Source organism: Pipra filicauda, unplaced genomic scaffold (genome assembly GCF_003945595.2).
Source record: "Pipra filicauda isolate LSUMZ 115617 unplaced genomic scaffold, ASM394559v2 scaffold13_size5146498_pilon, whole genome shotgun sequence".
Lineage (NCBI taxonomy): Eukaryota > Metazoa > Chordata > Aves > Passeriformes > Pipridae > Pipra > Pipra filicauda.
This window is the reverse complement of record NW_024103874.1, coordinates 4,534,984-4,547,784: the sequence shown is the minus strand read 5'-3', so window position 1 is coordinate 4,547,784 and position 12,801 is coordinate 4,534,984. Positions and strand designations below refer to the sequence as shown.

At 45.2% G+C, this 12,801-nt stretch overlaps 1 protein-coding gene across 1 annotated transcript; it reads left to right on the top strand.

Moving 5' to 3' along the window:
• Nucleotides 1-7,361: 7,361 nt before the first annotated feature.
• BHLHE23 (basic helix-loop-helix family member e23) lies at nt 7,362-11,648 on the top strand. Its single transcript, XM_027710719.2, has one exon. The coding sequence runs from the start codon at nt 7,458-7,460 to the stop codon at nt 8,130-8,132; it is 675 nt and encodes a 224-aa protein (XP_027566520.1). The 5' UTR covers nt 7,362-7,457; the 3' UTR covers nt 8,133-11,648.
• The last annotated feature ends 1,153 nt before the right edge of the window (nt 11,649-12,801 follow it).

The window sequence follows — 12,801 nt, the reverse complement described above, 5'->3', positions numbered from 1 at the left end:
AGGAGAGCTCAAAGTGGGGAGCTGATTTCCTTGCAAAGCCTGTGTGCATTGGGAGCCCTGATCTGCATGCAAAGCTTGCCTGTCCATTCACCTCCTCCTTCAGAGACCCAGGGATGTGGGTTTCACTTGGAAACCACAGAGTTCATTCCAAGTAGCAGCTTGTGCACTCTTTGGGCAAATGAAAAGTCTAGGACATAAAAATCACCTTGGTGTGCCTTGTCTTCCATCTCCTCTGTTAAATAATAAATAGAAACCTAATGGAACTGAGTATGACTGCAGGATGCACTGTAAGTGAAGCCAGAGTAGACCTGCATGTTCCCCCTTACTTACTTCATCATCAGTGAGTAAATGGGTCACTGGTGAATGAGACTTAAGCAAATCTCCATCCTTTTTATTCTGCCTTTATACTCAACCTGCTGCAAGAGGATGTGGCTCAAACTCACACACTCCTGCTACAAAACAGTAAACAGAAATATTACAAATGATCTTATCAAAACCCCTTATGTTTCTACTCTGAGCTCAAGAAAACTTCAGGAAATGAAGTTTTTCATTCTAGAAATCCTTCATTTGGTTTTTAATTGTGCAATGGGTTGTCTTGGGATCTGGTCTTTTTCTCCCACTTTTTTTTTTAATTTTCTATTTATTAATATTTAATCTCTGCACAGTGCAGAAGAAAATCATTTCTGCAATAACATCAGAATAGGAGGGTTAGAAATCAATAGCCAAGCTCTCACAAGACACATTCAATCCCTTCTTAATCCATTTTCGACTGCTCCCTTGCCTTATTAGAACAGCCAAGTTTTCCCTCACTTGGGATGGGATATTCACATTGCAGGAGGGAACTGAAAGCTCCCAGAGAATCAGAAACCCCCTGAAAAGCAAGAAAGAGAACAAAGCCTTTGTGTTTGGGGCAGAAGCCTAGACATCATTCTGTACCCAGATCCCTACTCTCAAAACCTTCTGATAGAAAGCCTGGCCCCATTTCTGTGACTCCTGACACATCCTGCATCCACTGGCAGACCTGACCCACTGGAATATCTTTCCCTTTTAGTTTTTCTTCAAGGCCATCTGTCACATTCAGATCTCTCAAGCTTCTCAAGCATCACCTTCTCTTCTCATGGGTCAGTTCTGCAGAGGTGTAAAAGCCAAACAGAGCACTCGATGGCAGAAGCCAGTGCCTGAGAAATCAGTGAGCAGAAGAATCCCCTGCACCTCTTTGATGCCTCTAAGGCTTAAGGATATGACAACATGGACTAGTTATTATGCTTGAGCACAGAAACCAAAGGCAGCCTGACTGTGCACATCCCAGCCACAACATGACTATACAGTCCTTCAACTCTGAACAGTCAACCCCCTTCCTTCTGCATCCTACAGCTTCCATCAGCTCTTTCTTCTTGGCAAACCAGGCAGCTACATGTTGGTGCTGTGCAGTCTCCATGGCAGGAGAGGACACAGCCCAGCTACCTCCTTTGCTTTGGCTGGGAAATGGATCCTGGCTGCTCCTTGCTCCCAGCTGCAGAGAGTTACCACGATGAACACTGATTTTATAAGAGAGTTGTGAAGAACGTTCAACCTTTTTTCTAGCTTAGAAAAGGACTATGTTTGGCACTTGGTTTTCTTTCATTAAAGGAAGGCAACATCTTTGTTCTCTAAGGGAGAAGCTGTGATACCTGTTGCTGCCTTCTCTTCAGTAGTTGCATGTTCTGGGATATAGCCCCATAAGAGTATCCAAACTCTCCCTGAAAATTCCTGCTTTTTCCTTTCTGTGCAGGGCTCAGTATCTGTACACCCTTTCCCTCAAAAGAAGCAATTGTGAGGGCTGTTCAGATTGTAGAGGCTGTTCAGATAGCCAGGGGTCCTCCACAGAATTCTGGCTGCCGTAAAGAACTTTGTCCTAGTGCCAAAGGGCTGGCAGTCCCAGGGACTGGGGAGGAAGAATTGGACAAGTAGACTGGGATTTGCAAGAAGCAAGAACTGTACATCCACTTTCAACATCCAGCATCCCATCTGCAAGCTTGAGGAGGAGCTAGATGGAAAAGAGAGGATGATGTCCCCTTGTTCTTGTAAGGGGCGGAGGTTCCTGCGGCCCTGTGCCCAGGCAGCACATCCGAGGCTCCTGGAGGCACACCTGCCCCCCACACCGAGAGCTGTGCGAACCCCTCCCCTGTACCTGTGGGCAGGGGCTGCTTCCCCGGCTCTGCCGGAGTTACCGCCTGTCTCCGAGCCCGGCTGATGCAAGAAGAGACTTTGCCAGCAGAGGGAACTGCAGACCAGACAATCGCTCCTTTCCTGCTGAAACGCTCGTCGAATCCCGTAGCTACCCTGAGTCTCTTCTGCCCGGAACAGAGACGTTTCAGGCACCTGCCAGTGCTTTCCACCACCCTGTGCTGGTTGATTTGGTTATTGAGGGCTGTGTGTGTACAGGGACTGCCAAAGAAATCAATTCAAACAAGAAACCAATTGAAAACTCTGTTTACTGTATTAAAAAAATTAATAATTATAATTCTGTAAATTCCTATACCTATCTTCTTGCTGCCATCTAGTGAAGGGGAAAAAATATGACTGAGTGATATCAGCAGAGCAAAACCTATCCTAGAGGCTTGTACTTGTTGAACAAACTCTGAATAAACTCCTTCAAAATAACCTTCAAAGTTGCAGGAGGACCTTCTCCTTCCCTTTTGGAAGTCTCCTTCATAAAGTGTGCTCCTAGGTCTGTGAGTGGACAACTGCTGGTGCAGGCTTTTCTTTGTCATCACTTGTCTGAAGAGCAACCCAATATTGACCATTCTGTTGTACTGACATTCTTCAGGCTGCTCTGAAAAGCTGTAGGAGCTGTGGCAGAATCAGACAGTTACAGAAGCCTTTTATATTACCATGATACACAGTTAGTATAGGAGGATCATAAGCACAGACTCTACACACCCACCTAACCTCTCAGGCAGGTTTTGTAATCAGAATCTTGTTAGGACCTGAGTGAGCTTCAGGTAGGACTGAGAACAGAAGTCCTATATCCAGAGTCCTGTGCCTTAGCCACAAGATAAAATAAAAATTATGTCTTCCTGCATCACTGAGGGATTTTTGAAAGGAAAGTCTCAGCTGTGGGATAGACAAGTGATAGACAAGAAGTCAGCAGTTAGACACTAACACTTCAGCAGCTCCAGTTCTTCTTGCACTCCTGTCGTGCTGCCAGGTGACAGCTGTGACCTCTGGCTAGTCCAGACCTGGATGTTTGGCCACACACCTGTCAGACTGAGCTCTGCCTGCTTTCCCTGCCTCGAATTTCTGCTTCTACCTACCAACCATTTCCAAATGGCCAGAACCAGCACGGCATTGCCACAGCTGTGGGGTTTTTTCTACCTGTTTTTTCTTGCTGTTTTTCTACCATTACAACTGAGGGAAGAAGTATTCACTCACCACTTCCAGCAGTTCCAGTGAACTTCCAGTAGAGTAACTCTGCTCATCCCACCATCCTTTTTACTCAACGGAAAGTGATCCATTCACACCTTTTGATACTTTAACACCTCTTTCCACTCTCCTTGTGCTTGCCTGAATAAAAGATCCAAAGCCTGCTGAGCTCGCAGCAGTGAGAGCTGCCGCCGGAGCAGGGCTGTATTTAGGGGGCAGGTACCCAAAGCACAGGTGTGGGATTGCAACCTGAGACCCGTGAGCGCTCGCGGGTCTTATTGAGCCCGTCAGCCTTGTGGGTTACTTCTGATTTTGTAGCGCTTTGCCCACCTCTGCCTCCATGCCGAGGAGGCGGGTGGGTGCCGGGGGCGGTGGGTGCCCGCTCCCCTCCGGTGGTCGCTAGATGTCAGCACGGGACCGGGGAGGACACAGACCCCGTCCGAACAAACCCGCACCGACCGCGGGGAGAAGGACAGACACCCCCATCCCAACAAAAACCACGCGACCAGAGCATATTGGTCTCTCTTAAACCTCCTTCCTCCTGTTCTCTTCAAGAGATTTTGTTCGGTTCTACTTTTAATATCCAAATGTGGTTGATAGGGATGGAGGCGTGTTTCTCCCGCTTTCCCCCTCCTCTTTTCTGATCGAACCAACCGAGTTGGTCCCTCAGTCAAAAATGCTGTTATCCAGGAAACTAACTGAAGCTTTTAAATGAATGTGACAATCTTTGCAACTATTTTTCTTAGACATTTCAATAATGTGTCCACCCCAAACTCTGAGTTCTTTAACTACATGTGATAGATAACATGTAGATCTGAGAAAGGTTTTTGCTGTGTAGCTTCATCCCATCTCATTCCAGCCCTCTGGACATTCAGACAGTGGGCACTGACTCTGGGAGATGCCTGGTTTGGTTCAGGTGCATGGCTTTAGAACTACAGCCGAAACTGAAGAAAATATGTCATTATTTCAATTATTTTCTCCCTCTCTTTGAATCAAAACTGAAATAAATTGTAGTCAAGCTCTTGCTGCAGTAACAGGTGCTACAACCTCCAAATTTACTTTTTTCCTTTGGAAGGATGAGTGCATTCTCCAAGCTTTAGCTGAACCTGGGAGCTGTAGTCCTGAAACAGCCCCCACAGCAAACGCTGGACAGCATGGCCTTGGCAGGCTGTGTTACTCATGCTTTGCTCCCTGGAAATGGCTCAGCAAGTGTTTTCCTTTGTAGATTTTGCCTTGTCAAGCTAACAGAAACCCCTTGAATGTATGGAGCCAGATATAGGGAAAGCAGTAATCAAATTATTATTTGTAAAATGTTTGTGACGTGAAAGAGTCTTAATCAAAGTATAGGTCCTGCCTCAAGGATCTTACAGTTACAGTAACTATCATAATTGCAGTGATGATAGTCTGCTATTAATTATTAAATAGTCACAAGTTTTGAATATGTAAAACACTGGAAGAAATAAATCCCACTTTAAAGCTGGCAAATACTCTATAACATGTGATAAATTTATTTCCTACTGCATATGTCCATTTTTCCCCAAAGCACTTGGAAGAGATTTTATATTCTGCCACGTTCTTCCACATGAGTCACTCCCTTCTGGTAATTTTTTGTCTTCCTTTTTTTTGTTCTAGTCCAACACGTCAAAACCTAAATTCCTGTTTCTCAGTTTTCAGTGAGGAACCAGGTTGGATATTTTCAAAGATGCCTATTCACAGCTGAAATGAAAGGACAAAGTCCAAAACAAATTCTTCTGTGTGCATTTTTTGGTAGCACATTAAAACCAACTTGATTTAAGATTCATTCAGGGTCCAAGTGATTTCTCTCAGCTGTGCATTTTGGAGTTACATGTAAAGCAGAAAATCCTTCTGCTCTGTTCTCCTGTAGCTGACATACCTCCCAAGCTGCCCTTCAGTGTTGAAATAACCATTGAAGAACTCAATCTATTTAATAAACCACAAGAGAGCCTATGTGAAAAGTGTTTACTTCTAATTTTCAGCCCACTTACATGCACATGACATTCTTAGAAAGCTGGCAATACTTGCAGCATGTCATTATAACAACCAGGATTCCTGAAAGTTTGTAACACTACTAGTCCTTCTCATTGCAAGATCTTAACACATTACAAAAGGAGTAAATCATTTCTAGCAGGGGACAATCCTGCTTTTAACAGTTCCTCTATGTCTTTCTCATGGGAATGATTTATGCCAGTGATAATATTCTGGTACTTCCCTCCATTTGTCTGTTATTACTTGGAGTGTGAGACTGACTCCAGAGATGAGCAGAAGTCATTTTGTGCTCACCTGTATTTGAAAGTCACAAGGAATATATAGAGTGTCACCATGAATATATAGAGTGATCTGTCCCAGGAGTAGTTAAGTGCTTCAATTGTCATAAAACAATTAAGTGACTAAAACCAGTAATTGGTCTTCATGGTCGGATAAGCCTGATAAGGGGAGCAAAAGAGAGACATGACCATATTGTAACATTCAAACACTGGAGGTGAGATAAGAGAAGATCAGTGTATGTATGATTTGTATGATGGACAAATGTTGTGCAAACTCTGATGCCAGGCTCAGACAGAGCTACAGGAACACAACCTTCTAGATGTACATTCACAGAGCAGGGGAACAGCCTCATTGCAGGCAACAGCTCTGCATGCACAGAGGGTGAATGTGTCACTGCACATCTCGGAGTTCTTGGCTCTGATGTGGAGAAGGAAGAGAGACAAGCTCGTCATTTCACGTTAGCGCACGGCCGGCACAGAGGGAGGTGATGGGAAGAGGACAAGATAACCACGCTCATAGAGGGCCTGAGAAAAACAGAATACATTCTGGAAAAAGCCTCCTGTCACCTTAACACCCAAGCTATTTACTACAGCAAATAACTTACCAGGTGCATCTGCATCAACTGGTTGCATCTGCCCCTAGGCAATATCCACCTTCTCGCATCCATGTGTCACTACACAGGATTCATCCCATCCTTTCTGAACAGACGGTTGAGGGACCTGGACCAGGCATATGTCATGTTTGTAGAAAGCCTGGAATGCCCTTGTACTATCTGTAAAATATATCTCAGTAACGTGAAGCAGTCTGCAAAGTGTAGGAAAAGAAAGAAAGTGGGACCTCTTTCTGTTGCAATTAAAGATTAGGCCCTTATTGTTATCTCAGTCCAGGAACATGGGACAAAGCCTCCTGATTATTCTTCACCATGTAGCTCTGAGCTTTGCCAGTGGCTGCCTCAGAAGCTCCTCGAGGTTCCTCTGTGGAGCAGGCACCACCAGTCACAGTGATGATTCCTCACACCCTGCAGGCTCTGGTGTGGTTTCCTATCCAAGTGTCACACTCACTTACTGGTACCCACAGCTGAGCAGAGAGTCCCTCCAGAGCTGGGCTGGACCGTTACAGATCAAACCTTTTCCTGGCACATGGAAGGGAGGAACAATCTGAGCCTCTGAAGAAAATGGGAATAGACAGGGCCTTTGCCTTGGAAATCTCCCTGCACAACAGGTGCCTCCTCTGTCATCCCACCTAAACCACGACGACCAGATCACAAGTCGTGCCACTGCTGCCAACACTGTGCGTGCCCCTGGTGCTTCCACCACCCGGGGGAAGAGGGGAGGGGAAGGGGAAGGGGAAGGGAAAGGGGAAGGGGAAGGGGAAGGGGAAGGGAAAGGGAAGGGGAAGGGGAAGGGGAAAGGGGAAGGGGAAGGGGAAGGGGAAGGGGAAGGGGAAGGGGAAGGGGAAGGGAAGGGAAGGGAAGGGAAGGGAAGGGAAGGGAAGGGAAGGGAAGGGAAGGGAAGGGAAGGGAAGGGAAGGGAAGGGAAGGGAAGGGAAGGGAAGGGAAGGGAAGGGAAGGGAAGGGCGCGCTGCCCTCCGATTGGCGGCGAGGTGTCCCCGCGGCCCCTCTCGGCGATATAAGTGCAGCGGGGCCGTTCCGCGCTCACTGCCCGCCCCCAGCCCGGGCGCAGCGCCGAGCGGAGCGGCGGGGCCGCCTCCTCCTCCACCTCTTCCTCCTGCTCGGCGCCCAGGCAGCGGAGCGCGGTTCCCCGGCGATGGCCGAGCTCAAGTCGCTGGGCAGCGAGGCGTACCTGGCGCTGGCCCCCGGCTACGGCCCCTCGGCTTTCGCCTACGGGGCGGTGCGCGGGGGCGCCGAGGGCCCGCGGGGCGCGTACCCGGGGGGCGGCGGGGCGGACTTCCATCCCGGGGCGCTGGGCAAGTCGGCGGAGAGCAGCGGCGAGCAGAGCGGCGACGAGGAGGACGGCTTCGAGCCGGGGGTGAAGGGCGGCGCGGGCTTCGAGCGAGAGGGGAAGCTGAAGGGGGGAGCCCTGGGCAAGAAGCCCAAGGAGCAGCGCTCGCTGCGGCTCAGCATCAACGCGCGGGAGCGGCGGCGGATGCACGACCTGAACGACGCCCTGGACGGGCTGCGCTCCGTCATCCCCTACGCGCACAGCCCCTCGGTGCGGAAACTCTCCAAAATCGCCACGCTGCTCCTGGCCAAGAACTACATCCTCATGCAGGCGCAGGCCCTGGAGGAGATGCGGCGGCTGGTGGCCTACCTGAACCAGGGCCAGGCGCTGAGCGCCCCGCTGCCCGCCACCCTCAACCCTTTCGGACAGTCGCCCGTCTACCCCTTCGGCGGCGCGGCCGTGCCCGGCTGCCCCGAGAAATGCACTGCCTTCACAGGAGCCGCCTCCGCCCTCTGCAAACACTGTAACGACAAGCCTTGACTTCTGCCTTCTTCGGGCTTTTCCTTTATTTTGTTCTTTTTTTTTTTTTTTTTTTTTTTTTTTTTTTTAGTTCTGTGCACTTTTCTTTCCACTGCCATCATCCTTGGCTTCCTTCCATCAGTTAAGTCTGGGTTTTCTTTTTGTTTGCATCTCTTAAATACCCCTCTCCCCATTTGGAATTATTTGGCAGTTCACGTGGACTCCCAGAACATCCACTTTCTACTTTGTTTAGTTACCCCCCACATGCAACTTCATCTGTAGAGTTATTTCCTTCCCAGCCTGTCAGTGGACTGTGAGCGTAAATGTTGCTTTTCCACTTGCTCTGAGCTACTAAGTTTCTGAGCAGTTTTGAAACAAAACTGTAGAAAAACAGAGAGGGAGAGAGATCTGGAAATGGAAAGATCAGTAAGTCTGTTCCGGCATGATCGACCTGTGTTAAAAATACATCAAAAGGAGGGTGGGAAAGCAAAATCCAGGTGCAAACTATGCAATGTTTCAGATTCCTGAGCGGGTGGGGGTCCTATAGCCGGCTGGGTTGGACTGCACCTGCAAATTCAACTGAAAATCATTTGGTCAGCACATGGGAGGGGGGAAGTTCAGTGCTCTTGATAAAACTATTGATGCTTCAAAGAAAGATGCTTTTTTTTTTTTTTTTTTTTTACTTAAAAAATTAACCCGTTCTTGGACTGGGAGGAACCTGTGATTGTATGCTAATGCTTGCTGTTTGCCTGTTTCTCGGCTTGGTTAAGTTTTCCAGATGATTTTCCAAAGTCGTTGCTCATCATGATAAACAAAGCAAAAGATCACTTAACATATAAATATGTATTTATAACAAATAAAAGACATGAATAACCACTTTCTCTGTCCTACATGTCTCTAAAACCAGCTGGCAGTCAAAGCAAAACTCCTGCTGAAGTCAGGCAAAGCGGAGATGGATGCAGCAGGAGCAGCTATGTGAAGTTAGGGGAATGATTGGAATACTTGGAAAAAGCTTGTGGATATTCAGCTCTTTATCAGTAGGGTTGTTTTTTTTTTCTCCAGTTTCTCATGAATTGTGAGCGCACAAAAAATGTTGCTTGTGTCTGACATTTAAGAGTTAAGCAGGTAGAGATTTTGCTTATGCATTTTGACACTTGCTGGGGGATGCTGAAAGTGGTGTTTAACCGGGGTTATCATAGCAGGGAGCTCGGCTCTGAGGACACCCATGGAAAACATGGCAGGGAAGGAAATCGCTTAAAGACTCTGCTTATCCCTTTGGCTTGGTTTTCTCTTAAATCTACAGCTTGACCCTAAACCTACTTGTGGGGTTTGGGCCACTTAATATCATAACTAAACTAACAATCCCTTGCTAATATTGACTGTGTTTGTACAAGTTACAAAGTGAGTCCCTTGCTGGCTGAGTTTTTGGTGTTGCTTGTGTTGGTTTTACTTTGGTTTTCTGGTTTATGGTGTTCGACGCTTTGGTGCCTTGTATGCTTCACTAGTCATTATATTATTATAATAATAATAATTGAGGTGCATTCAGTGCTTTCTGTTTGGGTGGGAATACCCACCCAATGTCAGAGCAACCACGTAAACTGGTACAGTCGCAGCCTCAGGGGCTCGAGCTGTCCGTGGCCATTTGTGTTAAGAGTGGGGTGTAACTATTTAGGGTTATTAAACCAATTTCCATGCCTGTCGCTAGTGTTATGCTAATTTGAAAAGGACTGCCATCCCTCTAAAGCCGCTTGTCCATGGCACTTAATTTTAATTAATACATTTCCAAAAGACTTTTTGTGTTTGGAGAATGAAGTGTGTGATTAAGCCTCATTCATAAAGACATATGTTTAAAACTGGTTCCTACTTGTTTCCATTTTTATATCTTCACTTCTTCCTCTTTTTTTTCTCTTTTTTTTTTTTTTAATTACGGAATAGTTTTACAGAACAGCTTATCTCTTGTACCTTTTTCCATAAAACAAAATTTTGAATGTACTCTCAAAAGGCATCTGATGAAGTGAAAGCCGACCAAAACCACTACTGAAGCAAAAATGAGTGGAAACTGCAGATCAGCAAAGGTCATTTAAAATTTTGCAGACTGAGTTGTTGCTAGATAACATTTTGGAAAAAAAACCCCAAACCTGTCACCTAAACAGAGAATCATGATTTTTAAGTAGATGTATGTTGCTTCTGGTTAAAATTAGAGAAGATTTAGCAGTTGAGAATATTTAAATGGAGACTAATTTAAGTGTTCATTTTTCACCAAAACTAAAATAGTAGGAGAATAAAGTATTTAACAGCTTAATATTTAATCTGAGTTTGGTTTGGTTAAAGATTTAACACTAATAATAATGGAATTTATAATTGCTTCTTTCTCCAATAATTATCACCAAAAAAAAGCAGCTCACTAATTTCAGAGCCTAAAAATGTCTTTATAGTCTTAGAGACAAGCTGGTTTTGGAATGATGGGGTTTAGTACAGTGATTGTTTTAAATCTCTTCATTTAATTTACATCAGTAACAACTTGCTCATCCTACCTTATCTACCCGGAATACTAAAAAATCCACCTTCTGAGAGTCCTTGAAATATTCAGAAGGTTCTTCAAGAACCCACTTGGAATCAATCAATCTCAGGAGACTAAATATGGAATTTCAAATACAGAAGATAAAGCCTGTATTAAAAAAATTTTTTCCTAGGAAAAATAGCAAACTTGAGTATCTAAGTGCTGTTAAAAGGCCAGGTATTAAAAACAAGTGTAGAATTTGTCAAAGCAATGCTAGAGGAACTTGTAAATCATTATTAAAATTGACCTTAAAGTACAGCGGTTTTAATTCAAAAGGAAAAAGAAGATCAATCATAACTTTTCCTGCAACAAGCAATATTAAGCTAGAATTAGGTTGTCTAACTTCTCAGTTAATCTGAAAGTTCAGTCCTGTGAGTTGCTTCTCTCCACCATGGACTTGCAGGATTTGAACTCATACAGAGGTGAAGCCCAGACCGAGCCCTTCGCATTTCCTGTGGCAGGAAGGCATCTACTCTGAGGTGATTTACACTGAGCTGCTGCTAAAACTGCTTCCAAGTGAATGCCTAATACCACTGAAAAGATGATTTTGCTGGGAGGGGATAAACGAGCTATTGCATTTGTGTGTGAAGCATCGGTGCTAACCTTGCAGATGTGCGTGGTTATCCTGAGGATGACGTCCTGTAACTTGTCATTTGTTTTTCCCCTTCTCTGGCATACGAGAAACAAATCAACTTATTTTGTGTACCATGTAAGGTTTTAAGTGTCTGCTTCCATTTGGTGTTTCAGAGAAGATAAAGGGAGGACTTCAAAAAAGCTGAAGATCTTTTTTTTTTTCCTGCTCAGATGTTCTTGTTATGATGCCTGCTTCTTTTTTCCCAAGGAGGATTTGTTTTGTATGCTCAGATGGAACTGAAATACAGTTCATGTGTTTTAATGTGCTTATTATCCTGATATGTTCATAATTTGAAGAAAACATAATGCCAGCTTTTAATTAAATGTAATATATTGTTTTCTAACGTCACTTAGTTTTTCTTTGAACTTCGTGAGGTGTCACAGAGAGGAAGTGCTGCCCTGCTGTCTGTTGGTTTTTTAAGTTGTGGAATTCTGGTCACTAACCAAAGCAAAGGTTTTCTTAACCAATATGCATAACCTTATTAACAGGGAACTGGAAAGTGCTGTCAGCTCACACTGCATCAGTCAAGATTTAACATTAGCAGTCTTGAGCCTGCAAGGTAAAATGTTGTTTAATCAAATACAGGGGAGCAACAGGTCTGAAGATGGAGGGCCTAGAAGGCAGCTGTCTACTTCAGATACCAGCAAAAAGTTAAATCAGTTGGAGTTCCTGGAAGGAAACCGTGAGAATCATGGAGCTTTCCTTGTCCTTTGATCCCTTTTGCTGATTTTCTGACATGCTGTCATAATATCTGAATATTGCTTCATGCTGAGCTTGTTTCCCAGACTTTAGGAAGTGATTGCTCATTGTTCTCAGCTCACTTTTTGGTATTGTTCTTTACATACCCATTTCTGTAATTTCCATTTCAAAAGAGCAGTTGACACTTTACGAGAGTGAAATGAAGGTAGGGTCCAATCCTGATGCTGTTTTACTAATTGGCAGCCCCGGTGATGTTGTCGACTGCGAGGTGGGGCCTGATGCTGCCGAGCACAGTGGCGGTTTCTAAACCCAACATAAAGCTGCCTTTAAGAGGTTCCCAAGGCCCAGAAAAACTTGTACAAGCTTTATCCCTTTACTATATTAGCCCTGTAGCACGTGTAAAGCACAGGGCACCGTGGATAAAGACCTCATTTGAAAGCTTTCATGGTTCTTCAGCCCAAACCTGCTCGTTGCCAGCTCAGCAGCGGGAGTCGCTGCGCGAGGTTGAGTCCTTGCATACGGCAGGTTTCTAGCCCAGTTTGCAACAGCTGGAATTATTTAGCTTACAGTTTAGGTGAGCAAAACCAAGCATTCCATCTTACCTTCTATAATGTGTGTTCTAGTGTGTTATTTGGATGGACTCTTGAAAAAAGAGGTCGGACTCTGGAGCGTTACTGAGATTTATTTTACCTGCGCTCGTTGCCTGCCATGTGAATTATCAGCAGAGAAATCGTTGCTCTGACCTGAACAGGTGAAAATGCTTCTAAAGATTATTAGAACACACCATCCAATATTTT